We start from the raw sequence: 27,843 nt of genomic DNA, 5'->3' as shown, positions 1-27,843 counted from the left end.
AGAGGCTCTTTAAGTTGGTTTTCTGTTTTTGTTTTTTTTTAAATAAAAACAAAATTTTACTTATACAGGATACAGAGCAGCTGTATCTTTTGCCAAGACCTGAATCCATCAGTCCCACAGACCCGACAGGTTCAGTGTCAGCGGGTCCTGAGTGTGACATGCAGGATCCACCCGTAACCACATTTAAGTCATGAACAGGCAGATCCGGCATGCCAGAGACACAAAGGACCCGTTTTCACTTAACCTGTCAGTTCTGTGGATTCAGTGATATACAACTGCTCTGTATACAGAGCAGCTGCATCAAGAAGTTAAATACATTTTTATAAAAAAAAAAAATAAAGTTGCACCAGATGATTAAAAAACAAATTTTTATATATTTATTTTTTTAAAAGGTTTACATAGCCTTTAAGTGTACTGGACCCCATTCCTCTTTAAACACTAGGGTTTCTTGTAAGAAACAGCCAGTCTACAAATAGCACATTTTCTATCCGAGAAGAAAACAGACTGGAGGCTCTGCAAAGATCTGAAGGACTTGCCAGATGAACGGACAATCAGAGGTTTCAGGAACAGCAGATATGAATACAGACAAGCAACAAGCTACAGCTGCCTGCTCAGAACAGCCAAAGCAGTTGTTTTTTTTAACTAGGGAAAATGGGGATGGACTACCACACTGTTCTTGATATGCAACTCTGAATCCTTGTCCAAAAACGGGTAACTAGGAAGAGAGTTTCTCAAACCAAGACTGAATCTCTGGCCTACTTCTAAGCTGCGTGTGCAGCCATAATCCCTCACCAGTCGCTCAGATGAGCAAGCCAGAAACAGAGCCTTATGGCCAGAATGGGGAGGGTAGTGCTGCGGTGGCATGGTGCTCCCATTCTCTGCACCAGCCCAGAAGCTGCTGCCATTGGGACATGAGGAACCATTCCTGACTGTGAAGAGCAAAGGGACCGGAAACAACCAGCAGGTAAATGGGAGGCACGGAAACCCTAGTCAATGCTGTTGGAGATGTTAAACAATACATTTGAGATTCCCATTTATGAAAACACTTTATTAAGCGATAATGCTCTGTTTCAGTAGAACCTGCTCTAACGCACGTTATGCTGTAAACCAAACCTATTTGTGAGATCAGAATATCCGTGGTAAAAAAACAAAACCACTGTGACGCCACCATTGTGCCTCCTTCAAACTGGTGTTACATTATTATTATATATTTTTTAATAAAAATATCGCTGTTTGAATCCACCCTAAAACTATCATAAGTCATAAGACATCACTCACCCATCTAGCGTGTGATGACTGGAACTAGTACATAATTGTGTTGTACTAAGAGGACATAGTATACTAGACGCACCATTTCAGTTATGACATGATCAGGCCCACATACTAACCTGGGGCCTCCGTGATGCTTGCGGCGATTATTTTTCTGTCCTTCTGGGATTCTTTTTTGTTGCCCTTTTGGTTGCCAGCTTTTTTAGATGCCGCATCTTCTTTTTTCTTCTTACGACCAAGTTCAGTTGATGCCTGATGTAGAAAATCTAAGGGATCAGACTCATCATCCAGAAGTTGGAAAAAGCGGTTTTCCACCGCACAGCCAAAAGCTTCCTGCATAGTGGTAGAAACAGGGCTCCCTTGTGTTTGCTTCATGCCTCCTGCAAAGAGATAAATACCAAATATAAGGCCTGTATTAAAGATACATGGCGTGAGGATCCATGATATAGTGCCCATCCACCTCTATAGGCCCCATCTAGGGTGGTTTTACAAGACTCAATACATTTGGACGATATGCACGGTCCAGAACATATTTAGGCAAAAGCGTATCAAAAGGCAGGGCCAAGTTAGTCATTAGGATGGCAAAGAAAGGAATTATCACATTTGCCACATGTGCGCTATACATTCACTGGAATTTCCCTTTAAAGTGTACCTAATAAGAAAACAAACTGAATAAGCGGTCATGTGTACATGAGGAATAACTTACCATTATATGACTCGCACTGCCTTTAGCAGTTTTCCACGTGAGGCTCTCTTATTCGCAGTTATCTGCACCAGTGGGCAGAGCCTAATGGCTATCAAATCTGCTACACTGCACACACACAAGAAAATCAATAAAAAATACACACACGAGGAGATTATACAGCAGTTATGAGCAGTGTAGCTGATAATCCAGCACTGGAGTGAGATAGAACTCTTATCAGATGGTGCAATACAAGTCTGTCTTTCTGCTCCCCCTTCCTTCTAGACTTCTATGGGCAGCATCTGACTCTCCCTCCAGCACCTCCCTTCTTTATAGACTTCTATTAGCTGGCAGTAAAGGGACCTACCCACAATACCCACAGACCATCAGTTCTGCTTCGTAACCAGGGACCGATTTTGCTTAAACGGGGGGGGGGGGGGGGGGTTAGGTGGACAGCAAATTACTGGAAGGGAAGCACCTAGTGGCAGTAACGTTACACAGAATTAGCATGAATAAAACTACATTTTAGACAGTAAACTACAAAGTTTGTTTAAATCAGATAAACTTTTAGTTAAGAATAGTACTTTGAAAACGTAGTGTCCATTTAGGCCACTTTCGCTAGGCAGTACTTTGCTTCAGTTTTTGCGAGTTAAAACACTGAAGGCAGTGCAAATATTTCCATTATATATTTGCACTAGATTCTACTCCTAGTTTTGGCTTCCAAATACGAACGTAAACTATTGAATGAAACACTGCCTTGTGAAAGTAGCCGTAGCGTTTCTAGTCAGTAAATTGAGCAGGTAATTCTGGGACTGAAAGTATGTTCGTCATCTGAATTGGGATGTTTCTGTAGCAGGTGCATGGATATCTGAAAAGTCTTTTCAGATGAAAGTAGCAAAAACTAGCGAATGTGAACCCACCCTTAGGCCAGGATCAAGCTTTTTTTGATGGTTTTTAGAGGAAGAGTTTGTTTTTTTTAGCCACACAGGAGTGGACACAAAAAGGAAATGCATAAGTCTTTATACATTTCCTACCTTTTGGATCCACTTCTGACTTTAAGACTACATTCACATCTGCATCAGGGCTCCGTTACGACCTTGATTTCAATGCGACTGATCCGGTGCCAATGGTTTCTGTTTGTCTCCGTTGTGCAGGGATTCCGTCGTTTTGACGATAGCGTAGTTGACTATGCTATGGATTCCGTCAAAACGATAGAACCCCTGCACAACGGAGACAAATGGAAACCATTGGCACCAGGTCACCAATGGTGATAGAAACTGAAGCCTTTGGTTTCAGTTTGGAGCGGAGCCCTGACAATGGAAGATTGCGATGGAATGGAGCCCTGATGCAGATGTGAGCACAGCCCAACTCCAGGATCACACGTTTTTTGGTACTTTTTTTGAGCCAAACATTAATGGCCTAATTCTTTGATAGGCCATCAAGGTTTGATTGGAGGTCCAACTGACAGCACCCCTGACAATCTATAGAATGAACTAAAGAAATTGCAGCCTGGGAGAATTTTTCTTGGCTGAACTTTTCTCCAGTATCTTTTCTAAGGCTGGCCCAAATACACAACTTCCTCTCCTTCAAAAGGAATGCCAGTTTTGATGGAGATATCTGCCACATCTTTAGCCATAGTGCTCTTCTTGTAGAGAGATGCTGATTTTGCTATCACTTGGACCAACTAAGCACAAGCATTATTCATGAAAGCGGTCGCCATCTTTAGCAGAAGAGGACAGAAATAAAATCTGATCACTTGGCGTCTTGTCATTTAAACTGTCTTCTAGTTGGAGGTTCTAAATAAATATTTCTGCAACTTGTGTGGCTAGATTCACGTGGGTCTTTGGTAAAGCTGGTGACATCTCCCAAGAACATTTAAGCAGACTTTCAGTTTTTCTATCTGTGGGGTCTTTTAGTTGTGAGGAGTTGAACGGCAGTGGAGTCTTTTTAGTTACCTTAGCCACCTGCGTAGGAGTCTTAGGGATCTCTTACTAATCTTGGACATCCTAGTCATTAAATGGAAAAGTTTTCTAATCTCACCTGGAATGGATAATTTTTTTTGACTCTTCCAATTCATTCTTAAGAGACTGAACAGTCACTAGTTGGGAACACTACACTTGTTTTAAAACCGGCAAACATTACATCCTGCACAGATATGTTCTTTGGTTGCTTCAATTTTCATTGTATTTCTTATGGCCCTTAAAAAGAGTCTGTGTGTTTGGAGGCAAAGTAATATTTCCCATCATCCTCAGGTGGAGCAGCAAAAGGGAAGTCTTCGCTAGGGTCCTCTAAGCCTGAATGCTGGCAAGGGTCAGATTCTGGAGGAGATTAGTGTCCGATTTGGAACCAGACGCATTTCCGACTATATGGGAGATAAAGCTGACAAAGCCCAGTGTTTCTGTCCATTCAATTTGTCTTAAAGAGTACCTGTCACCATTTCAGTTAAGCCCAAATACCTCACGTCATAGGTGCCGTCAACACTGATAATGTCAGTGTAATTTGTATCTCAATCAGTTTTTTTACTTTGAGTTATGAGCCATTTTTCTTATTATGCTTATTAGGCTATACTAGCCAGAGAGGCGGTAACACTGAGGTTTCACTGGGGATGGAGTCTGCTGGCTGTCCCATCAGCATCCTACAGCTTCTCCCCTTCCATGCATAGTGTGATCTTGCTATAAAGGCGTAGCAAATATGGAGATGGACTTTGGCCAGGGAACTCCCAGAGCAGCTTAAACCTCTTTGGAGCAGGAGGATGGGCTCTGGAGAATAAGTCCTCTGACAAAACACTAGGAGGAAGTGTTGATGTTGATCTGATGAGAAGTATCATCCTCTTCTCTTCAGAACGCCCAGCTTCTGACAGTGCAGATCTGTGACGTCACTCACAGGTCCTGCATCGTGTCGGACGAGCGAGGACACATCGGCACCAGAGGCTACAGTTGATTCTGCAGCAGCATCAGCAGGTAAGATAGACTTACCTGCAAACGCTGATGCTGCTGCAGAATCAACTGTAGCCTCTGGTGCCGATGTGGCCGTCACGATGCAGGACCTGTGAGTGACGTCACAGATCTGCACTGTCAGAAGCTGGGCGTTCTGAAGAGAAGAGGATGATACTTCTCATCAGAATGCCCAGCTAGTGAAAGTATTAAAAACGCCCCGATGTACGCACATAATACACGCCCAGTTGTACTTTTACTTTTCAACACGCCCAGTTGTACTTTTGCAAGCCTCATTTGCATAAATACGAAAATGGTCATAACTTGGCCAAAAATGCTCGTTTTTATAAAATAAAAACGTTACTGTAATCTACATTGCAGCGCCTATCTGCTGCAATAGCAGATAGGGGTTGCAAAATCTGGTGACAGAGCCTCTTTAAGGAAAAAGGTTTTTTTTTTTTTTGTTTTTTGTTTTTACACATTTTATTAGAAAAACCTCTATAAATGCAGCAGTCGCATTTAACTAGTTAAAGGGGTTTTCCATAAAACACGTGTATACCCTATCCACAGGATAGTGGCTACATGTGAGATCACTGGGGGTCTGACTGCTGGGACCCCCAGTGATGAGAACAGGGGACCGAAAGTCACCCAAAGCGCTACATGAGAAGCCTGGACTTCCAGGTTCTGTGTCCGGCTTATCTGTTCCGCAGCTCCATAGAGATCAATGGAGAGCCGCTCGCGCATGCGCAGAAGAATCCCATTGATCTCTATGAAGCTGCCGGACACAGAACGGAAGTCACAGCTTCTCACAGCGGTCTTGGTGACTTTCGTCCCTGTTCTCCTTATCGATCACACATGTACCCCCTATCCTGTGGATAGGGAATACATGCGTTTTATGGCACAAGCCCTTTAAACTTCCAGGAACAGCGAAATTGCTGTTCCTGGCCGTTAGAGCAGCGTGGCCACTGTAAAAAGACAGCGGATACCTGCAGCGTATGGAGTGGGCTCAGCGCGTGAGCCTGCTCCATACATCATCCCCCCACCGCTCCATGATGTGCCGGCACGTCATGGGTCAGGAAGGAGTTAAGTAACGAAGCAGTCATGGGGCCCAGCCCTTGGCTGCAGACTAAGACGCAGGGACTTTTTATCAAGATTTATTCTTGCTAAAAACTGCGTCTTATAGTCCCAAAAACACAGTAATCAAAAAGCCACATGTACGCCAAAATAGTGTGAATGAAAACTACAGGTTGTCCCGCAAAAAATAAGCCTTCACACACATGCCTGTTGGCGAAAAAATAAAAATAAAATAGGACAAAACGTGCAGAATGTGTTCCAAAAAGGGGGATAAGATCAGGCACGATTTATCAGTGCACCAACGGCCAAACATCTGATATACCCCATTGTTATACCCAGACGTACTGCGCACAGCTTACATACGCCACCACATATTAAACTGAAATACCTGTAAAACCCACCAAGCAAATTTGAGCCCCAAAAGTCAAATGGCACTGCCTCCGTTCTGAGCCCTACAGTGTGCCCAAACAGCACATACATTATACGTCCACATATGGCATTCCCATACCCAGGAGAACCCACTTTACAATTTGAGATATTTGTCTGCAGTGGCACAAACTGGGCACAAGATATTGTGCACTAAAAGGTCATAACATTGGAAAACTGCAATTTTCACTTTGCACCATTCACTGTTAATTTCAAATTTAAAAAAAAAACCCACGTGGGGTCAAAACGCTCACTACACCACTTAAAAAAAGTGCAGTTTCCAAAATGGGTGACTAGTTAGGGGTTTGTTTTACGGTTTGACCTCAGAGGCCTGCAATTGTGGGCCAATACTGTGAAAATCCCAAAAACATGCCTCAAATGCACATTGTGCTCTTTCACTCCTAAGCCCGGTCATATGTCCAGGCAAATGATGAATGCCTTGAGACTGGGTTCCCACATAACGTAAACGCGGTGGAATTTCTGCAACGGAACTGTGCAAAAATTCTGCAGCATTTACAGTAGAGGCAAAGTGAATGAGATTTAGAAAATCTCATGCCCACGCTGCGGGAAAACCACACAATTCGTGCGGAAAGTGGTCTGCTGTGCGTTAAATTCCGCAGCATGTCAATTTATGCTGCGTGTTCTGTGTGGAGATGCTGGTTGTTTGGCCCATAGACTTCAATAGGGAGCAGAAAATTCGCAACAGATTTAGGTTTTTACAATGGAAACGCAGTAAAAGCCGCAGGTGCACATATACTTTGCTATAACCACTAAATCCATAGGTAAAACTGCTGTGGAAAAACGCAGCGCTTCCACAGCAATAGGAGCAGGAAAAACGCACTATAAGGCCTTATTTACACGAGCGTATTTCACGTCCGTGTAATGCCCCATGCACACAAATTTATTTTTGTCCTCCCGTAAATACGGGTCCTTGGTCACCCGTATTTACGCGCACGTTTTCGCTGCAAAATTGCACTGCACTAATCAGCAGCCCCTTCTCTCCATCAGTGCAGGATAGAGAGGAGCAGGCCTTTCCGCAGAAAAAGTAAGAAATTCATACTTACCCGGCAGTTGTTTTGGTGACGCGTCCCTCTCTTGACATCCAGTCCGACCTCCCTGGATGACGCGGCAGTCCATGTGACCGTTGCAGCCTGTGATTGGCTGCAGCGGTCACATGGGCTGAAACGTCATCCCAGGAGGCCGGACTGGAGGAAGAAGCAGGGAGTTCTGGGTAAGTATGAACGTCTTTTTTTACAGGTTGATCTATATTGTGATCGGAAGTCACTGTCCAGGGTGCTGAAAGAGTTACTGCCGATCGCTTAACTCTTTCAGCACCCTGGACAGTGACTATTTACTGACGTCGCCTAGCAACGCTCCCGTAATTACGGGTGCACACACGTAGTCACCCGTAATTACGGGAGCCCCATAGACTTATATGGGCCTGCCCATGCCGTTATTACAGCCTGAAATAGGACATGTTCTATATTTTTCAACGGCACAGGCACCTTCCCGTAAGCATACGGGGAGGTACCCGGGGCCAATAGAAGTCCATGGGCCCGTAAAAACGTACCGTAATTATAGCCCGTAATTACGGGCGTTTTTACATTCGTGTGCATGGGGCCTTACACGTTTTAAAAGAACGCACGTCACACGGACCTATACAAGTCAATGGGACCGTTCAGACATTGTTTTTCACACAGCGTTTCCGATGCGTTAAACTCACTGCATGTCCTATACTTGAGCATTTTCTGCGCATAACGCACCCATTGAAGTCAATAGGTACGTGAAAATCACGGACAGCACACGGACGCACATCCGTGTGCTGTGCGTGATTCGTGCAACAGTTGCTCAAGAAATGGGAAAGAAAAACACCTTCTCATTTTGTAAACGTCAAAACCACGTGCCATACGCGCAAAAATAAAGCACACACGCACCAAACACTGATGACACATGGAACTGCAATGCACGCAAAACACAGCGTTTTTTACGTGCACAAAAAGCACCAGTTCGTGTAAATAAGTCCTTAGGTGCAGATTTACCAGTCTTTTTCTAGAGATTCTGCTGCAGATTTTCTGTTGTAGAAATCTTGCAGCGTATCCTGTGTGTGGGAACATATCCTAAGGCATGTAGTTTCCAACATGGGTCACTTCAGGGTTTTCCACTGTAGTCAAACGGCGCTCCTTCCAAATAGAGCTCTGCCATGTGACCAAACAGTTTAGGGCCACATATGGAGTATTGCCATACTCGGGAGAAATGGAGTAGCACTGTGTGATGTTTGTCCTCCTATTACCCATTGTGAAAATAAAAAATTGGGACCTAAAAACTATATTCTTGGAAAAAAAAAAAAAGAAAAAAAAAGTTTATTTCACTGACTAATTAGAATAAAACCCACTACACCACTAGATGAATGCCCTGAAGGGTGTCTTTTCCTAAATGGAGTCACTATAGGGGTTTCTACTGAACTGGTAACTCAGGTTTGCTGAAAACGCAACATGGTGCCCAAAAACCTATCAAGCAAAAACTGCATGCCAAGTGGCGCTCATGTCCAAAAAGCAGTTTATGATCACATATGGGGTATCGCCGTACTAGGGAGAAATGGCTTTACAAATTTTGGGGTGCTTTTCTCCTTTATTCCTTGTGAAAATAAAATGCAACATTTTGGTAGGAAAAAAAAACAAAAAAAAAAAACCACATCACAGCCCAGCTCCAATAAATTCAGCAAAAAAAACAAAAAACCTGTGGTGCCGAAATGCCCACTATACCACTCCATAAATTCCTTGAGGGGTGTAGTTTACCAAAGGTGTCTTTCTAGGGGCGTTTCCATTGTTCTGGCAACACAAGACCACTTAACCCCTTCCCGCACCTTGATATAACAGCACATGCAGGCAAGCAGTTAGTTAACTGCAAGTCAAGGTGCGTTACTTCTGCACTTTAAGTTAACCGCCGCTGCAGTGTAACTAGGAATGCACGATACATCGAAACTTCGATACGGTTTCGATACCGTGCACCCTCAAACGGTCAGATACTGTTATTTCATGTATACAGCTTAGTAAAGTAACACATGACTATGAGCGGGGCTGCGGTTGTGCAATACAGCCATTGCCCCGCTCCCGAGTCCGGACAAGTGTGCGCGGTTAGCATGTGATGTGGCCGGCGCTGCACTAATGAGCACCGACACTGAAGACAGAACATGGCGGGCGCACTGCAAAACACCCCCATGTTCGGTCTTCAGTGCCGGCGCCCACTGCTGCGCCAACCGTGTCACCTCGTGCGTATTACACAACCACTGCCCTGCGTCAGAGATCAGACAAACCTCTGCTATTCCACTGTATGCTGCTATCAAAGCTGAGTGCAGCATTCAGGGGAAAAAAAAACAAAAAACCGACAGGGCGGGGGGGGGGGTGGGTTTGCGGCGGGTGCCCTTTGGATTGCGTCACAGGCAACTGAAGGACCCCAGGGCTGTCTGACCATATATTCTGTTAGGACATAACTAAGTATGCCTTAACTGCCTGTGTACTATCCGGTCAATGTACTGGCATATAGATACGCCAGTACATTGAAGTTAAAAAAATAAGAGTATAATGAGGATTATGAATTTTGAACCTCCATGTGCCTCAAATAGTTTTTAACCCCATCATGTACCCAACGTTGTCCATTATGACTGAGAAACATGATGGAATTACCATTAATGTGAGGCACATGGAGGTTCAAAATGTATTTATCCATATTATTGGTGGTAAAAGTATTGTTTTGGTATGGAGTATTGAAATACTACACAAAGTATCGGTATTGAAGTCCAAATTCTGGTATCGTGACATCCCTAAGTGTAACACCACGCTGTAGTTAACTGTGCAGGTTGTCTGCCCTACTCTCCCTGTTGCCGATAAGCACATTACAATACCGAGGTACCAATCAGTGCCGAGAGTCTTCAAGCCCCCTAGTGGAACAAATAAAGAAAAAAAAAAAAAAGTTAAGGCTCTGGTGATAAAAAAAAAAAAAAATTTGTTTTTTTTTTTATAAAGAAAGTAAATTTTGCATACGTAGCAAAAAAACAAAAACAAAACAACTATATAGTTATGCCGTAATTGTATAGACCCACAAAAAAGTTACATTTTCATTTATAGACCAGGGTGAGTGCCATAAGAAAAAAAAGAAAAAGTTAGAATCGCTTGGTGTTTAGTCATGTGGCTTGCCTAACAAAAAAAAAAAAAAACATGCATGTACCCCAAAAAGGTACCAATGAAAACTAGATTGTCCGGCAACAAAGAAGCCCTCACAACGCTCCATTGGAGAAAAAACAAAAAAAGTTCTGGCTCTCAGAATATGGGATATGGAGACAGTGTGCAGAGTGCTCCAAATGCAGATAAACATTATCAGTGCAACACTGGCCACATAGCTATGAATTATTATTTATTATACCCTGATGTACTCTGCACAGCTTGCATATGCCCCCACATTATAAACTGAAATACCAGTGAAACCCCAAACAACCACTACCAAGCAAAAACTGCGCACCAAGAGCAAAATGGCGCTCTGGTTACTATGTAAGGCTCCAACAGCAGTTTACATCTACTGTCAGGGATCATTACCATGTATATTGTTTGCAAAAATATTATCCTCACACATGTATATACATTTCAGTTCTTTGTGTAATATACTGATACTATATAAGTTCTTTGTTCATGTCGGACACACCTATGGAAGACACCGCCCCCTGGAATGCAAGAAGAGTGAGTGAGAACATGCAGCTGAGAAGCTGGTGGGGGCTTGGGCACTCCCACATCCCTAGGGAGGAGGCATGTATCTTTTCCTGTGTTTTTGTTCTGAATAAAGTCAGTTCGCTTCCTGCTGGACTGAGGGAAAGAGGTCTACCAACATTTGTCTGTGTGGTGTACTTCTTTCCAGGCATGCCTTCAGCTTTCAATTTACAGAGGTGGTTATTCGGTGTGAAATAACAGGGGAAAGGAAGATACCCTGAAATACGGACCTGACATTTTGGATATGGCATCGCCATACCCGGGAGAACCAGATAAACATTTAAGGAGATATTTGTCTTCAGTGGCACATACTGGGCACAAAATGTGCACTAAAATGGCATATCAGTGGAAAATTGTAATTTTCACTTTGAACCATCCGCTGCACATTAACACTGTCACACACCATGATGTAGTGCAGGGTGATGTTTGGAGCAGGCTCATGCGCGGAGCCCGTGAAATACGCTGTGGGTTACAGCTGTGTATTACAGCTGACACCCGGGACTAATGGACAGAAACAGCAATCGTGCTGTTACAGAAGCCTGTAAAAATGACAATACACAGCAATACATTAGTATTGCAGTGTATTACACTAGGGTATTTATTAGACCCTATGGGGGACTAATAAAATGTCAAATAGTTTGTTATTAGTGAAAAAAATAAATTATATTTAAAGTCCTCACTTTTCCTCTAAAGTAATGTAAAGAATAAATATTGGTATCGCTGTGTCTGTCGAAGTTTTAACTATTACAATATACCATTATTTAATTCACATGGTGAAGGCCGTAAATGAATTCAAAACGCCAAAAGCGCAGTTTTGTGGTCACCTTCACAAAAAAAGAAAAAAAAAAAAAAAAAAAACACATGAAAACCAGTACTAATACAAAAAACTACAGCTAGTCTCCCAAAAAATAAGCCCTTGCAATCACGCAATTTTTTTAAAAAAAGTTATGGCTCTCGAAGAATGTGGCGAAACAAATTTTTTTTATTTTTTAAATAAAGGGTTTATACTTTGTAAAATATATTAAAACAAAAACCACCATATAAATTTGGTGTCACCGTATGGAGTCTCAGAACAAAAAAAAAACACGTTTTAAAGAAAAAAAAAAAGCCATGGCTCTTAGAAAACTAAAATTGGAAATAAAAGGAGACACGGCGCCACATGGTGCAAAGTAAAAGCAGGATGGGGCAGAGGAGCAAACTTGTTAGAGAAACTGCTCACCTGGCCCAAGGACACAAGGATAGTGGTGGTAATGAAACTGCTGCTGCCAAGTCCAAATCACAACAAATGGGGTTTGTTGTCCCGAAAATATTTGTAAAAAAAATATAAAAATAGGACCATCGGCGCTGCACGATGAGACAGAAGATTAGACGACTTGGATGACCATCATGGAAATATTTAATGAAGGGCTACGCGTTTCGACACCGAACTGGTGTCTTCATCAGGCCAGTACAAACTGTGCAGAAACATCATACATTTATATACATACTGTGAAGCAAACAAGAACCGCCAAAAACACAGCAGGTCAAAGGTCAAGGGTCAGATACAATACAAATTTAAACACATAAAAGAAAAAACAATGATAGCTAAAAATATGGTGTGATAACACCACATCAGACACAAGGTACATATGTTAATAAATAAACGCTAAAACATTAAAGGCATTGGCCGAAAAAACAATACGGCTCACCTTGCCGATTTTGTATGAGGCGAAACATTAATAGAACTTTACCTAAGTGGTCCCAATCGTAACCACAGCGGTAAGTAGTTGATACTTATCTATATTGAGCATAGGTTGCTAGGCAACCGGGGACGCCACTCCAGCGGCATTGAAATCCAGCTTTTTTAGTGCATTTTTTACCAATAACCTATGCTCAATATAGATAAGTATCAACTACTTACCGCTGTGGTTACGATTGGGACCACTTAGGTAAAGTTCTATTAATGTTTCGCCTCATACAAAATCGGCAAGGTGAGCCGTATTGTTTTTTCGGCCAATGCCTTTAATGTTTTAGCGTTTATTTATTAACATATGTACCTTGTGTCTGATGTGGTGTTATCACACCATATTTTTAGCTATCATTGTTTTTTCTTTTATGTGTTTAAATTTGTATTGTATCTGACCCTTGACCTGCTGTGTTTTTGGCGGTTCTTGTTTGCTTCCCAGTATGTATATAAATGTATGATGTTTCTGCACAGTTTGTACTGGCCTGATGAAGACACCAGTTCGGTGTCGAAACGCGTAGCCCTTCATTAAATATTTCCATGATGGTCATCCAAGTCGTCTAATCTTCTGTCTCATCGTGCAGCGCCGATGGTCCTATTTTTATATTTTTTTTACAAATATATGGCTCTTAGAAGGCAGGAAGGGGGAAAAATCCCAAAATAAATACAATAAAAAATACAAATGGATCAGTCCTAAAGGGTTAATTAATTTCTACTGAAAAACATTTGGCCACATATGGGGTATAGCCATACTCTAGAAGTCGCTTTCACAAATGTTGGGGTGCTTTTTCCTACATTGTGAAAGTGAAAAAGCTCGACATTCAGATTTCCATTAAAGACTATGTGCCCATCAGCGTTTGCAGGTAAGTAGCTACATCGATTTACCTGCAAACACTGATGCTGCTGCAGAATCATCTGTAGCCTCTGGTGCCGATGTGTCCTCGCTCGTCTGACACGATGCAGAACCTGTGAGTGACGACACAGCGTGATCTCTCGAGAACACGCTGTGTGTCTGCACTGCCAGAAGCTGGGCGTTGTGAAGAGAAGTGGATGATACTTCTCGTCAGAACGCCCAGCTAGTAAAAGAAGTAAAAACGCCCCGATGTACGCACATAATACACGCCCAGTTGGACTTTTACTTTTCAACACGCCCACTTGGACTTTTGCAAGCCTCATTTGCATAAATACAAAAATGGTCATAACTTGGCCAAAAATGCTTGTTTTTTAAAAATAAAAACGTTACTGTAATCTACATTGCAGCGCTGACCTGCTGCAATAGCAAATAGGGGTTGCAAAATCTGGTGACAGAGCCTCTTTAAAAACAGTTTAAAAAAAAAAAATAAAAAAAGCTGCATCAGGTCAATTCTTGGTGTGTAAAAAGCACCTAACTCCCATAATTAATGGGAGTCCTAATTATGTGCAAAAAGCCTGTATTTCAACCCCCTTCCCACTTGACCTTCCTGACCGCCTAATCTGACACGTTTCACTTTATGCGGTAACAACTTCAGAATGCTTTTACCTATCCAAGCGATTGAGAATGTTAGCTCGTGACAAATTAGACTTTGTTACTGGCAAAATTTGCTCGATATGTTCAGTATTTAATTGTGAAAAACACCAAAAATGTTACGGAAAATTGTAAAAAGCATTTTTCTAAATTTAAATGGATCTGCTTGTAAGACAGATAGTTATACCACACAAAAATGTTGCTAATTACCATCCCCCATATATCTACTTTAGATTGACGTAGTTTTTTTTTTTAACATACTTTTAATTTTTCAAAATGCTTTTTACAAGGGCCAGTTCAGTTGTGAAGTTTCTTTGAGGGCCATATATTAAAAACCCCCAATTAGTCACCCCATTTAAAAAAAAAAAAAAAAAAAAAAAAAAAAATCACCCCTAAAGGTAGTCAAAACAGCATTTGGAAAGTTTAACTCTTTAGTTGTTTCACAGGAATTAAAGCAAAGTAGGTGAAATTTACAAATTTTTTTTGTAGAAATTCATTTTTAATCCATTTTTTTTGTAACAAAGTTTTACCAGAGAAACAACTCAATATTTGTTGTCCAGGTTCTGCAGATTTAGGAAATATCCCACATGTGGCCCTAGTGTGGTAACAGACGGAAGCACCGGCCTCAGAAGCACCTAAGAGGATTTTTGGGAATATATTTTAGGCACCACATCAGGTTTGAAGGGCTCTTGCGGTGCCAAAACAGTGGAAGCCCTCCAAAAGTTACCCCAGTTGGGAAACTAGGTCCCCACAAGGAAATTGTCTAGGGGTATAGTGAGCATTTTGACCTCACAGATTCATTGCAGAAATTATTGGAAGCCGTAAAGATTAAAATCTACATTTTTTAAAAGAAAATGTAGGTTTAGCCAAAAAAAAAAAAAAAAAAAAAAAAAAAGGGGATTGCAACACTTGTAAAGCAATTTCTCCCGAGTAAAACAATACCCCACATGCGGTCATAAATGGCTGTTTGGAGACACAGCAGGGCTCAGAAGGGAAAGAGCAATATTTGGCGCTCAAATTTAGCAGGAATGGTTTACGGAGGGCATGTCGCATTTGCAAAACCCTTGAGGGGACAGAACAGTGGAAACCCCCCACAAGTGACCCCATTTAGGAAACTATACCCCTTGAGGAATTCAACTAGGAATGTAGTGAGCATTTTGACCCCACAGGTGTTTCATAGACTTCATTAGAATAGGGCAGTGAAAATAAAAACAATCCTTTCAATAAGATGTAGATTTAGATAAATTAAATTCATTTTCTCAAATTGGAGAAAAAATAAATAAATAAAGACACCCCAGCATTTGTAAAGCAATTTCTCAGAGTACGGCAATACTCCATATGTGGTCATCAACTGCTTGTTGGGCACAGTGAGCTCCGAAGGGAAGGAGTGAAGATTTTACTGGATTGGTTTCTGGGCACTATGTCGCATTTGCAAAGCCACTGTGGGACCAAAGCAGTGGAACCCCCCCAGAAGTGACCCCCCATTTTGGAAACTACACCCCTCAAGGTATTCACCTAGGTGAGTAGTGGGCATGTTAACCCGCAGGTTGTGGAAATTAGTGTGCACTTGGAGTGAAAATGGGATTTTTTTCTATAGATCTGCCAATATGTGGTGCCCAGCTTGTGCCACCATAACAAGACAGCTAATTATTATGTGGTGTTTCCGTTTTAGAAACACCCTACATGTGGCCCAAATCTTTTGCCTGGATTTGACAGGGCTCAGGAGTGAAAGAGTACCATGCAATATTGAGGCCTAATTTGGCGATTTACAAAGTTTTGGTTCACAATTGCAGAGGCCCTGATGTGAAGTAATAAAAAGAAACCCCTGAAAAGTGACCCCATTTTGGAAACTTCACCCCTAAAAGGCATTTATTAAGAGGTGTAGTGAGCATCTTTACTCCACAGGTCTTCTCCAGAAAGTATTGCGCTGCTGATTGTGCAACGTAAAAATTAATTTTCCCCTAGATAGGTCATTTCAATGGCAAATATGTAGTGCCCAGCTTGTGCCACCCCAAAAATGGTTAAAAGGGTTCTCCCGGGTATGGCGATGCCATATATGTGGAAGTAAACTGCGGTTAACACACGCTGTAGGGTTGAGAGGGCATCATTTGGCTTTTGGAGCGTGGATTTGCTTCGTAGTAGTTTTGTTTGTGTATTGCTGGTGATTCAGTTTATAATGTGGGGGCATATGTAAGCTGGGCAGAATACATCAGGGCATAGTCAGGTGGTATAATAATGGTGTTAAAAACCAATAAGATAATCCATATATGTGTTACGCTGTGAATCCTGCCAATGCCGCACTGATAAGTGGTGTCCTTACTTATCCCCCTTTTGGTCCACACTCCCCAGCAAAATTCCCCACACTGCAAAAGGTGCGAAGTGTTGTCCTGGTATAATTCGGGCACCCTCGCTTCCAGCAAATATGTTTGGGCCCTACCCTACCTAGTTCCCTAATTTTAGGGCCTTGATAATTCACCTCTTGAAACAGAAGAAATGTTCCTCGGGCACAACTGCATATTTTTTATTTCCTGACTTATAGAAGCCTTAATTTAATTGTTTTGTTAGACGTAGTATTTTTTCTGTCGCCAAGTTGTGAGAACCATAAAGTTGTAATTTTTATCGACGGAGCTGTATGATGGCTTGTTTTATGCAAGACTGATCACTTATTCCAATATTTGTAGGGAAAAGTGACCAAAAAAATAAAAAATTCTGGTATAGTTTGCTTTTTTTTTCCACGCTGTTCACCGCGTGGAACAATATTTTTATAGTTCAGGCCGTTACGGATGTGGCTATACCAAATATGTATGCTTTATTTTTTCCAATAATAAAAAGGACTTGATAAGGGAACAGGGCAATTGTGTTTTATTTTATTACAGGTTTTAGAACTTTTTTTTACACTTTTCTTCAAGTCCCACTAGGGGACTTGAAGGTCCAACTGTTTGTTTTTCTAATACATTGCACTACCTATGTAGTGGAATGTAATAGATCTGTCAGCCATTCATTCTCAGCAAGCCGATTCGTCTTTGCCTCCTGGCGGGGCCTTATCGGCTTCCGTAATGGCAGAGCAGAAGGGCATTGTTAGGTCTCCTGTTGCCATAGCAGCAGCTAGCCCCGATTGCGTGGCAGGGCTGGCGATCTGATAGCAACCTTTAAGATAGATGCGGTGATCGCAAGCTATCGCTCTAAGGGGTTAATGGCAAGGATCGGAGCTGTCTCCAGTTCCTGCCGTTAAAGGTGGATGTATCCACCGCCGACGCCGGCTCAGTTCCTGAGCCAGAGCCATCTTGCCGTCGGCTACGGAAGTCTTTCAGGCTCAGCTGCCAGACGGGTCCTGGATGGCTTCCGTGCTATGCAGACTGGGAGGCCAGTTGCTATTGCAGCCACCAGAACCCCAGCAATTTCATTGCTGGGGTTCCGGTGAGCTGCAAACAGCTTAAATGCAGTGATCGCGTTTGAGCGCTGAATTAAAGGGGTTAATGGCAGGGATGGAAGCAAATTTCTGTCCTTGCCATTACAGCCGGATGTCAGCTGTAAGATACTGCTGACATCCGGCGATGGTGGCACACTCCACATCTGAGCCGCGGTCCACCATTTGTCGTATGGCTACAGCAAAATGCAGGAAGCACTGGCTTTCCATGACGTATCCATACGACATGTCGGGAAGGGGTTAAAGAGCGCTCTACAAAACCACGTTTAAGTCTTTGAGCACTGTGTGAACAAGGCCTTACAAAAACTGCTTGTTTCCCCTATACGTATTAGTAAGAGTGCAAATAAAAATCTACAACGCATCCTGCAAAAAACAAGCCCTAAGGCCTCATGCCCCCTTCAGTTATTTTCTTCAGGGTGCTATCCGTTTTTTTAACCAATGGCACCCTGACATTCATTTCTATGGGGCCATGCACACTTGCTTTGTTTTGATTGCTGTGTTCGTCCGGTCCGTCAAAAGTAGTGCATGTCCTACTTTTGTCAGTCGTTCAGTTACTGGGCCCATTGAAGTCTATGGATTAAAAAAAATAAATGGACAGCACACAGAAGGCATCCATGTGCCGTATGTTTTTCATGGATCCGTTGCTAAGCAACGGCAGGGCATGCCAAAATTCCCTGCATTCAACACAAGCTGGATCTTAAAACAGAACATTTAAAAGCGGTAGCACAGCCATGTGGTTTCAGTTTTAAATAGATGTCAAAATGGTGAAGGATGTGTGCATGAGGCCTTACAGCTTTGACAAAAAAAAAAAAGAAATAAAAAAAAATGGCTCAATATGGGGACGCAAAAAATAGTTTATAAAAAAGGGATTTTATTGTGCAAACGCTGCAAATTATAAAAATATATACATATGGTATCGCAGTAACCATATTGACCAGCAGAAAATAGTAAAATTGGCACAATTGCTGGTTTTTGGTCACCTTTCTTGCCAAAAAAAAAATGTAAAAATGTTTTAATAAAAAGCTCTCTGAACATGGCGATGCAAAATGTGCAGAGTGTTCTAGGAAGTCTGCCTTTACATTTAGAGACCCTTTTAGATGGAGGGCAGAGATGGATTTTACATGTTCTGCCCAGTTGAAGATTTGAGCAGATGAATCAAGGAGGAAAAACCTCCAGAATCTAAAGTGGGCCACTGCAGTTATATTGTCGGAATACATTTTTATATTAGAGCCGCTTGTAAGACATTCGATACCCTGAATACTTCCAGAGCTGCTCGGAGTTCCAGAAAGTTGGATGAGTGATGTCTCTGGCTGAGGCCAGACTCCCTGGAATGATGAGTGGGAGACCACTGCTCCCCAGCCTCTTTTGCTGGCATCTGTGGTGATGGCAGTCACAGGGGGAGGATGCCAGGCTACTCCTTGATTTAAATTTCCTCTGCGTGTCCACCAATTTAATGAATGATTCACTCCTATGGGTAATCTGATTTTCTTGTCCTAAAGATGAGGGAGATCTGTCCCATTCTGAAAGTACTAAACACCTGCAACATCCTTAAGTGATCTTGCACCCATGGGATTGCCTGAATGCATAAGGTCATGGACCCCAGTATAGACATCACTTGTCTTATAGATATCTGATTTTTTTCTGAAACAAGGATATCTTTCGGATTAGCACATATTTCTTCTCTGGAGGGAGAAATGACATCTGCTGATGTGAATCCAGGAGAAAACCTAGAAATATTCTTCTGAGAGAAGGAGAGATTGGATTGAGGTTTATAATCTATCCTAAATTCAAGAGGGATATGGTAATAGGCATCCTGTAGATAGTTGCCATAGAGCTGTTCTGACCTATTAGTGGGATGGATGATCAGATTATTTCCATCTTTAAACAATTATATACTATAAAGTGATTTAGTGGATTCAGATTTATTATAAATGTGATAATCCACGGTTTGTTTTTTTACTAGGAATAGTTGAGTAGTGACTGTCCCCCATTTCCTCTATTGGGACAGGAGAAACTACAGCCATCTCTTGTAATTTCTGGATTCCCTTTGTTGCAAAGGGCTGGAGGGGAGAGAAGTGATCAATAATTTTTTGGGAGGATAGGCAGAAGACGCGATCCTGTAATAGTCTGAAATAGTGCTCAGCATCCATTGGTTTATGGTGACCGGTTTCCACTGGGGAAGAAATCCTGACAGCCTGCCCCTCACAGCCCTGGGGTCATTGCCTATCCAGTTGTCTATTTTGATTGGAGAAAATATTTCTTCCTCTACCACTTTTTGCATAACTCCAGCATCCAGTCTTTCCCTTTCCTCTAAAGTCCTGACTGTAGCTGCGAAAGGGACGAGAAATAGTCCGTTATCTTTGGCTCTGGCAAGGTCTTTTTATGTTGGCAGCCTTTTCTAATATCGTGTCCAAGATGGGACCAGACATTCTCCCTGGAAGGGTAAAGCACATCATTGTTTGCTTTGAGAGTGGATCCCCAGTCCACATCTTATGCCACAGAGAAAGTCTGGTGGTATTTGATAAACCGCCAGCTCTGGTTGCCACTTTGACCGATACTGATGAGTCAGCTAAGAATCCTGTAGGAGTGGTAGCAAGGTTAGGATATCCTCTCCAGGGGTAACTCCTTTTAAGTTGTCTTCTAATTGGTTGAGCCATCTATACATTGCTCTTGCCACACATGGCGCCAATGTTAATTTGTTGAAGGGCTGCTGAGGCTTCCCAGATCTTTTTCAATAAACTGTCAGCTTTCCTATCTAGGGGATCTTTAAGCGGAGAAGATTCTGCAAAGGGTAAAGTAGTCTTCTTACCCACTTTTGCCACCTGTTTGTCTATTTTGGGCACCTCTGATCAACCTTTAATATCCTCTTCATCAAGAAAGAATCTGTCCTTTATTTCCAGAGGCAGGGATAGCCTTTTCTCTGGGTGTGAGCATTCCTCTTCTATAAGAGACTTTAGGTTTTTAGGAATGGGAAAAACTAGTAGTTTTTTTAGGCCTAAACCCCGCAAATATTTTGTGGTGTCCAGAACCAGATTCATGAAACTATGTCCATCGTTGCTCTAACAGCATATATTAATTTGTCTGTAAATTCAGCCGGAAAATAATATTTTTTTTACCTCAATCCAGGGGGTTGACAATTCTCCTTCTAAGTAACCTTCTGATAAAGAAGAAATATGAGTTGCTATCATCAATTTCCTCCTTTTAGGTGCAGGTGACGGTACAGATGTTTGAGTCAGGAAGTAAAGGAGGCCTGAACTTCCTGCTTTACAATACCTATAATTTCATCAATTAAAGAGGGCTGTTCTTCCCTAATAATTTTATCTGTGCAATGTTGACAAAAAGGTTTTTTGTTAGTAGGTTACAACTTCTTGAAACATATCGCACATTTCCGATACGGACTCCCTTTTAGAAAATAACTCTTTGGGGGTGTCAAAAAAAAAAAAAAAAAAAAACAGACAAGGAAAAATAAGACCCATAACATGTATAGGGAAGATAAACCCATAGCCAGATTACTTACTGAAGCTGGGAGCACGCATGGTTCAGAACCTCATGTCCTGTCATCATGGCAAGAGTAAAAACATTACCTGATGGAGATCTTCCTGTAGTCTGGTAGTGTTTAAATCCCCCACCCCCCGGTACCCTGGAGTTGCCCATCTGGAGGAAGTCTAAAATCTCTCCTCTGCATACGCGCAGTGCTCCGGACGTGCGTCACACGCACGACCAGAAGTACGTACTCCCACTACATCCGGAGGAGTAAGGCGTGTGGTCCAAAGGTGAAACACACGCGAGTAAGGAGGAGAGTCCACAAAGAAGTCAGGCTGGGGAGCTACAGGAGGACCAGAGCCTGCTTGTTCAGCACCCTCAGCATCACCCAGAGGCACAGGAGAGGCAGCACAAGACCAGAGGCCTTATACTAGAGCTAGGGAACAGGTAACTGAACCGAAGACCAGGCTGTAAGGAAGGACAGTTTTGTTGAATCTTCACGGCTACAAGAGCAGTAACCTCTTGTATGCCCCTAGCAGGGACAGGAAAAACACAGGTGGGGAGGGGCTATTTAACCTTTTGTGTGTTACTGTCCCTGTTAGGGGTAGAGATTCAACCTCCAATGTGCTGTCATGGAGGGTATATTTGAGAAATGCAACCTTTTAGTTGGGAAAAAAAAAAGTTGATATTCGTTTTCACGGCCCAATTCTAATAAATTCTGCAAAAGACTTGTGGGGTCTAAATGCTCACTATACCCCTAGATAGATTCCTTAAGGGGTGTGGTTTGCCAAATAGGGTCACTTTTGAGACATTTCCACTGTTTTGGTACCTCAGAGGCTTTGCAAATGCAACATGACACCCAAAAACCATTCCAGCAAAATTTGAGCTCCAAAAGGCAAATAGCTCCTTTTAGCCCTGCCGTGTGTCCAAACAGCAGTGTATGACCACTTATGGCATATTGCCGTAACCGGGAGAAGTTGCTTTACAAAGGATGGCCTTCATCTCCTTTATTCCTTAAAAGTAGCTTTGTTTTCTCAGCCTAATACCACTAAATTCAGCAAAATCCCTATGGGGTCAAAATGCTAACTATATACCCCTAGAAGAAATTCCTTTAGGGGTGCAGTTTCTAAAATGGGGTCACTTGGGAGTTTCCACTGTTTTGGCACCACAAGATCTCTTAAAACTGGACATAGTGCCTAAAATATCTTTCAAAAGTAAAAAGCCCCAAAATCCTCAAGGTGCTCCTTTGCTTCGGAGGCCTGTTCTTCTACAGTCCATTAGAACACTAGGGCCACATATGGGATATTTCTAGGAACTGCAGAATATGGGCAATAAATATTGAGTTGTTTCTCTGGTAAAATGGTTAGGAGGAAAAAAATAAAAAATAGAAATTTGTAAATTTTCCCTCTACTTTGTGTCGATTCCTGTGAAACGCTTAAAAGGGTGAAGAAACTTTCTGAATGTTTTGAATACTTTGAGGGGTGCAGTTTTTAAAATGGGGTGATGGGGTCTAATATACAAGGCCCTCAGTCACTTTAGATCTGAACGGATCCCTAAAAAAAATAAAAATAGCCTTTTGAAACTCTTGAAAATGTGAGAAATAGCAGCTAAAGTTCTAAGCCTTGTAACATCCTGGAAAAATAAGGACATTCAAAAAAAAAAACGATGCAAACAAAACAAACAAGACAAATGTAAAGCAGTAACTTTTGTTTAGTAATACTATCTGTTTCACAAGCAGATACATTTAAATTTAGAAAAAGGCTAATTTTTGCTAATTCTCTAAATTTGTGTTTTTTCACAAATAAATACTGAATTTAAAGCGACCAAATCTTCACTAGCAAAGTACAATATGTCAGGAGAAAACATCTCAGAATCACTTGGATATGTAAAAGCATTCCAGAGTTACCACAAAGAAACATGTCAGATTTGAACAAATCTGCCATGTCCTCAAGCCCAAAACATGGTGTCCTGAAGGGGTTATCCAGTCATAAGAAACAGATGGCCTACCCTCACCGTCCCCTTCATCCCACATTAGACCCCCGACAAATGGCCCAAACATATCCCAGTGTATAGCATACGTCCCCTAGGCACCGGCCCTGGGAAAACTCCTGAACTCACTGCATATAGACAGTGACACCAGGAGCTTTCCCAAGGCCGGAGTATCTACTAGCGCTCCGCCCAGGGACTCCAGCGCTGTGGGCTATGACATCAGGAGCAGTGCTTGGGACCCCAGGCAGAGAACTAGCTGAGGCTCTGCTCAGGGACTCTGGTGATAGGAACAGTGAAGTCAGCTTTCCTAGTGCCCAGGCAGAGAATGAGCTAGCGCACTGCCCTGGGACTCCAGCAGCGCTCCTGCTGTCCATAAAAGGACAGTGATGTCAGGAGCTCCCAATGGTATACATTTAACATATACCAGTGACAGATGCCAGAGTGGCATCCATTACCCATAGGCTCCCGTGTAAAAACCATGTGGTATACGTTATATTTTGGTATCCCCCCCGGACGGAATAGTATAGCCTTCTACGCTATTCTAGAAAAGGTAATACCAACATACCAGCCCAATGCAAAAGGACACTTGGCTAAATCCACTCCATTGGGATAAAGGAGACCCAAAAAGGATTTTTGGTGCAGTTTCACAGAGAGAATTCTATGCGGTGCAGTCTTACGCAGCGTATTCATCCCGATTCTGCAGTGTGCGTTCCTACCCTAAAAACAGGTCATCAAAAGGGGGGCAGAGGAGAAGCCAATTTCTTACGACCGGAATACCTCATTAATAAAAACTACAGCTCAGCACACAATCAACCGAAAAAAAAAAAAAAAAAAGCTATGGCTCAGAATATGACAAAACATTTTTTATTCAAAAGTAGTCAGACGTTTGGCAGCACCAAAATTGTATTGGCCCACAGAATAAAGATGTCATTGTTAACCCCTTAACTGCTGCTGTCACAGAGGCCACACAGGGTAGTTCTTCTGAAGCACCACCATTTCACAGCAGCACTTCAGAAGATTTTTCCCAAATCCAGCGCTGTTACTGAAGCAGCCTCAGGATAACGATTGGAGACCAATAACAGTGGCCTCCGGTCAGGTTTATCCCGTCAGATGCAGCGCTCAATAGCGACCGCCGCAAACGAGTGGTTCTAGAGGTGGGGGCATCCTCTCACCCCATTGGCACGATGCGACCGCGTGCTGATGGTTTCTATGGCAGCCGGGGGCCTAACAAAAGGTCACCAAGGTCTGCCTGTTAAAAAAATAAAAATCAAGAGAATATAAGGCTGCAATCATTGCAGCCCACTGAATAAAGCTATTCTGTTATTTATACCACACGATGAACGGTGTAAGGCTTCATTCACATCTGTGTTGGGGTCCCGGTCTGACGTTCCAGGACACAAACTGTTTCCGTTTCGATCACCATTGGTTTTAATGGTGACTGATCCGGTGCCCATGATTTCCATTAGTGTCTGTTGTGCACCGGACCGATCGTTTTGCCAGAAGCAATAGCGTAGTCGGCTACGGTACACATCCCATGTAAACGATGGGTCCTGTGCACAACAGACACGAATGGAAACCATGGGCACCGGATCAGTCACCATTGAAACCAATGGTAATGGAGACGGAAACCTCTGGTTTCCATCAGTGTCAGTTTGGGTCTGCTCAGGGTCCCGGAACGTCAGAACAGGACCCCAACGCAGATGTGAACAAAGCCTAAGCTTGACAAAAAAAAATAAAAAATGAACAGCAAAATTTCTTATTTTTTTTTATTTTTTTATTATCCCACCCAAAAAAAGTTAAACAAAATTACACGCAAGCCAAAATGGTGCTATTAAAAAAATAAATAATAATAATAATAATAATAAGTCAGCTCCTGAACAAGGCAGAGGAAAAACAAAGTCACTTGGTATTGAGGGGTTAAACACAGAAAAACAATGGAGTTGATGTTTTTTTTTTAGCCATTCCAGAAGATTATTTTTTTTTCTACAAGTCTCCCAGTACATTATATGGGGCTTTTGAAAACCACTAGTCACAAAAATATATAAAAAAAAGGCTGCAGCACCAAGGGGTTAATGTGTGAGCAGTTCAGTCACATAGAAGGTAGCTCAATTTTTGGCGACAAAATATCAGCTCCCATTGGAAGGCAACAGGTACCATTGAGCAGTTTATATGCCGACACCGCATCATGGCTTCCGCTGCAAACAGAAGCCACAACGCAATGTGAACAGAGCCGAAGCCGGCGTTCAAGAATCCCGAAGAACTACAATGGGAAACTCCCGTACAAGTTATTCTATATGCTATACATTACAACAGATGCAGCCACGCTATGGTTCCAGTAAAAAGCAGCCAGTCAATGGTCTGTCGTGTGTGCCGTATAGTCCCTGCGTACCGCTCTTCCCACATTACGCTATCACAGGCGTGCCAGAGAACCCGTCACGCCAGCATAGCGATATACGGAGCAAACCCGAACCACTCGTGTACAAATAGCCAGTGCGGACAACCCTACCAAGAGTCCAGGAGAAGTGTCCAGCCAGGGACACAAGAAAGCGCTCTATCCCGTACAGCGTACTAACCCAGCACACCGCAAGCAACCGCTGCATGCAGCCACGATTCCGCCGAGAAGAGCAGGCACCCTGTCCTTATGTCCGACCTAAATACACCACAAGGCACATTAACCGCTTCCTCACCGCTGTCAATCATGCTTCCCCCTCCGCCCACCTGTAGACTCCTCCTGCAGGATGTCACAGAAGCCGCACCCCACCGTGGCTGCTGTAACAGGCGTGTTCTTCATACAGCCAATAAGATTCCAGCCAGGAAATGAGCGCTCTTATATGGCCAATCAGAAGGATTCTAGCCCAGGAGGCAGCGTGTTTCTAACGTTCTTCTATCGTTACAACTCCGCCTTCCCAGTAACTGGCTGTCCAATGTGATCCCGCATTTAGCCTTGTTTATTATTAATAAGGGGGAGGTGCTAGCCGCTGACTGCACACGTGGTTGGGAGTTGTGATTGCTGCAGCTGTGTACACAGATACGAGCAGTAGACGGCTGTAGCGTGTACGCCAAGTTCACACCAGGGGTTTTACTGCAGAGGACGCAAATGAAGCACATTCACTAAAGCTGGCAAAGCTCCAAGAAGTACTACCAGATAGAATTATGCATTGGTATCAAGATATTACACAGTAAAAAGACGTCACTTGTTTTTGGAGCAGGTTTTCCATTCAGGGTATGTGCACACACACTAATTACGTCCGTGTGAACCCCTGGTGAAAACATGATTACAGTACGGGAAAGTAGTTCCACGGAGAGGCAGGGACTCCTAGCATCGTACATAACTATGATGCTAGGAGCCCGGCTCCCTGCACTGTGTTCGGTCCAGGACTTGCGGCCGAAATACGTCCGTCAATTACGGACGTAATTAGTGTGTGTGCACATACCCTCACACTACAAAATACGCTTGAAAATACGCATGCAAACACCAAAATCAGTTCCAAAAAAACCTGGATTTAAAACCCCTTCCCTGACATTTGACTTATCCATACACCAAAGTCGGGTAGGGGAAGTATGGAGCGGGCTCAGGGAGTTATGTATGTTACAGCCGACACTTCAGAGTAATGAGCGGCATCGCGCTTGAGCGCGATCCCGCTCATTTAACTCGTTAAATGCTGCAGTCAATAGCGACCGCAGCATTTAAATCGTTAGAAAGAGGGGGGCGACCTCCTCTAACAGCTCATCGCGCCAATCACGGGGGGCGATGGTTGCTATGGCTGCCTGGGGGCTTAATGAAGGCACCCAGGTCCACCATCTTTGTACTCCTATTAAGCATTGCCTCCAGCAGGGCTTAATAGGCGCCTGTCAGGATCACGATATACTGCAATACATTAGTATTGCAGTATATCGTGCAAGTAGTTGAAGTCCCCTAGGGGGACTAATAAAAAGAAAGTAAAAATTAGTTAAAGTTTTTTTTGTGTAAAAAAATAAATAAATACATATTAACCAGCACATTTTAGGCCCTAATGACCAAGCTATTTTATTCGTTTTTCTATAGTCGCATTCAAAGAGCTATAACGTTTTTATTTTTTCGTCTACATAGCTGTATGAGGACTTGTTTTTTGCGGGATTAGTTGTGCTTTTTAATAGCACCATTTTTGGGTACATATAATTTTTATATTAACTTTTATTAACCTTTTTGGGGGGGATTATAAAAAAACCTGAAATTCCGCCATTGTTCTATGCGTTTTTAAATTGACGCCGTTCACTATGCGACGTAAATAACATGTTACCTTTATTCTATGGGTCGGTACGATTACGGCGATACCACATATGTAGAGGGTTTTTTATGTTTTACGACTTTTGCACAATAAAAATACTTTTGAACTAAAATTATTTGTTTTTGCATCGTCGCTTTCCAAGAGCCGTAACTTTTTTATTTTTCCATCAATGTAGTGATTTTTTGGGCTTGTTTTCTGCGGGACAAGACGTAGTTTTGAATGGTACTGTTTTGGGGTGCATGGGACTTATTGATTCATTTTTATTATGACTTTTTTGGGGGCAATGGAAAAAAACGGTGTTCACTTTG

The 27,843-nt window shown here is 42.6% G+C and overlaps 1 protein-coding gene across 7 annotated transcripts in view; it reads right to left on the bottom strand.

Annotated features, from left to right (window-relative positions):
• HABP4 (hyaluronan binding protein 4) overlaps positions 1–26,073 on the bottom strand; it is a 42,599-nt gene extending 16,526 nt beyond the window's left edge. For 3 of the 7 annotated variants that reach the window (XM_075828823.1, XM_075828824.1, XM_075828826.1), the window contains exons 1-2: positions 25,774–25,948; positions 1,389–1,649 (exon numbers count right to left, since the gene is read on the bottom strand). In XM_075828823.1, coding sequence (XP_075684938.1) covers positions 1,389–1,649; positions 25,774–25,867 — 355 coding nt within the window. In that variant the 5' untranslated portion in view covers positions 25,868–25,948. The other 4 variants (XM_075828825.1, XM_075828827.1, XM_075828828.1 and 1 more) reach the window with 4 other exon arrangements.
• Between the last annotated feature and the right edge of the window lie 1,770 nt (positions 26,074–27,843).

The sequence above is a fragment of the Rhinoderma darwinii genome, chromosome 1 (genome assembly GCF_050947455.1).
Source record: "Rhinoderma darwinii isolate aRhiDar2 chromosome 1, aRhiDar2.hap1, whole genome shotgun sequence".
Lineage (NCBI taxonomy): Eukaryota > Metazoa > Chordata > Amphibia > Anura > Rhinodermatidae > Rhinoderma > Rhinoderma darwinii.
Note: the sequence above shows the minus strand (reverse complement) of the source record. Positions and strands in the feature narration are given on the sequence as shown.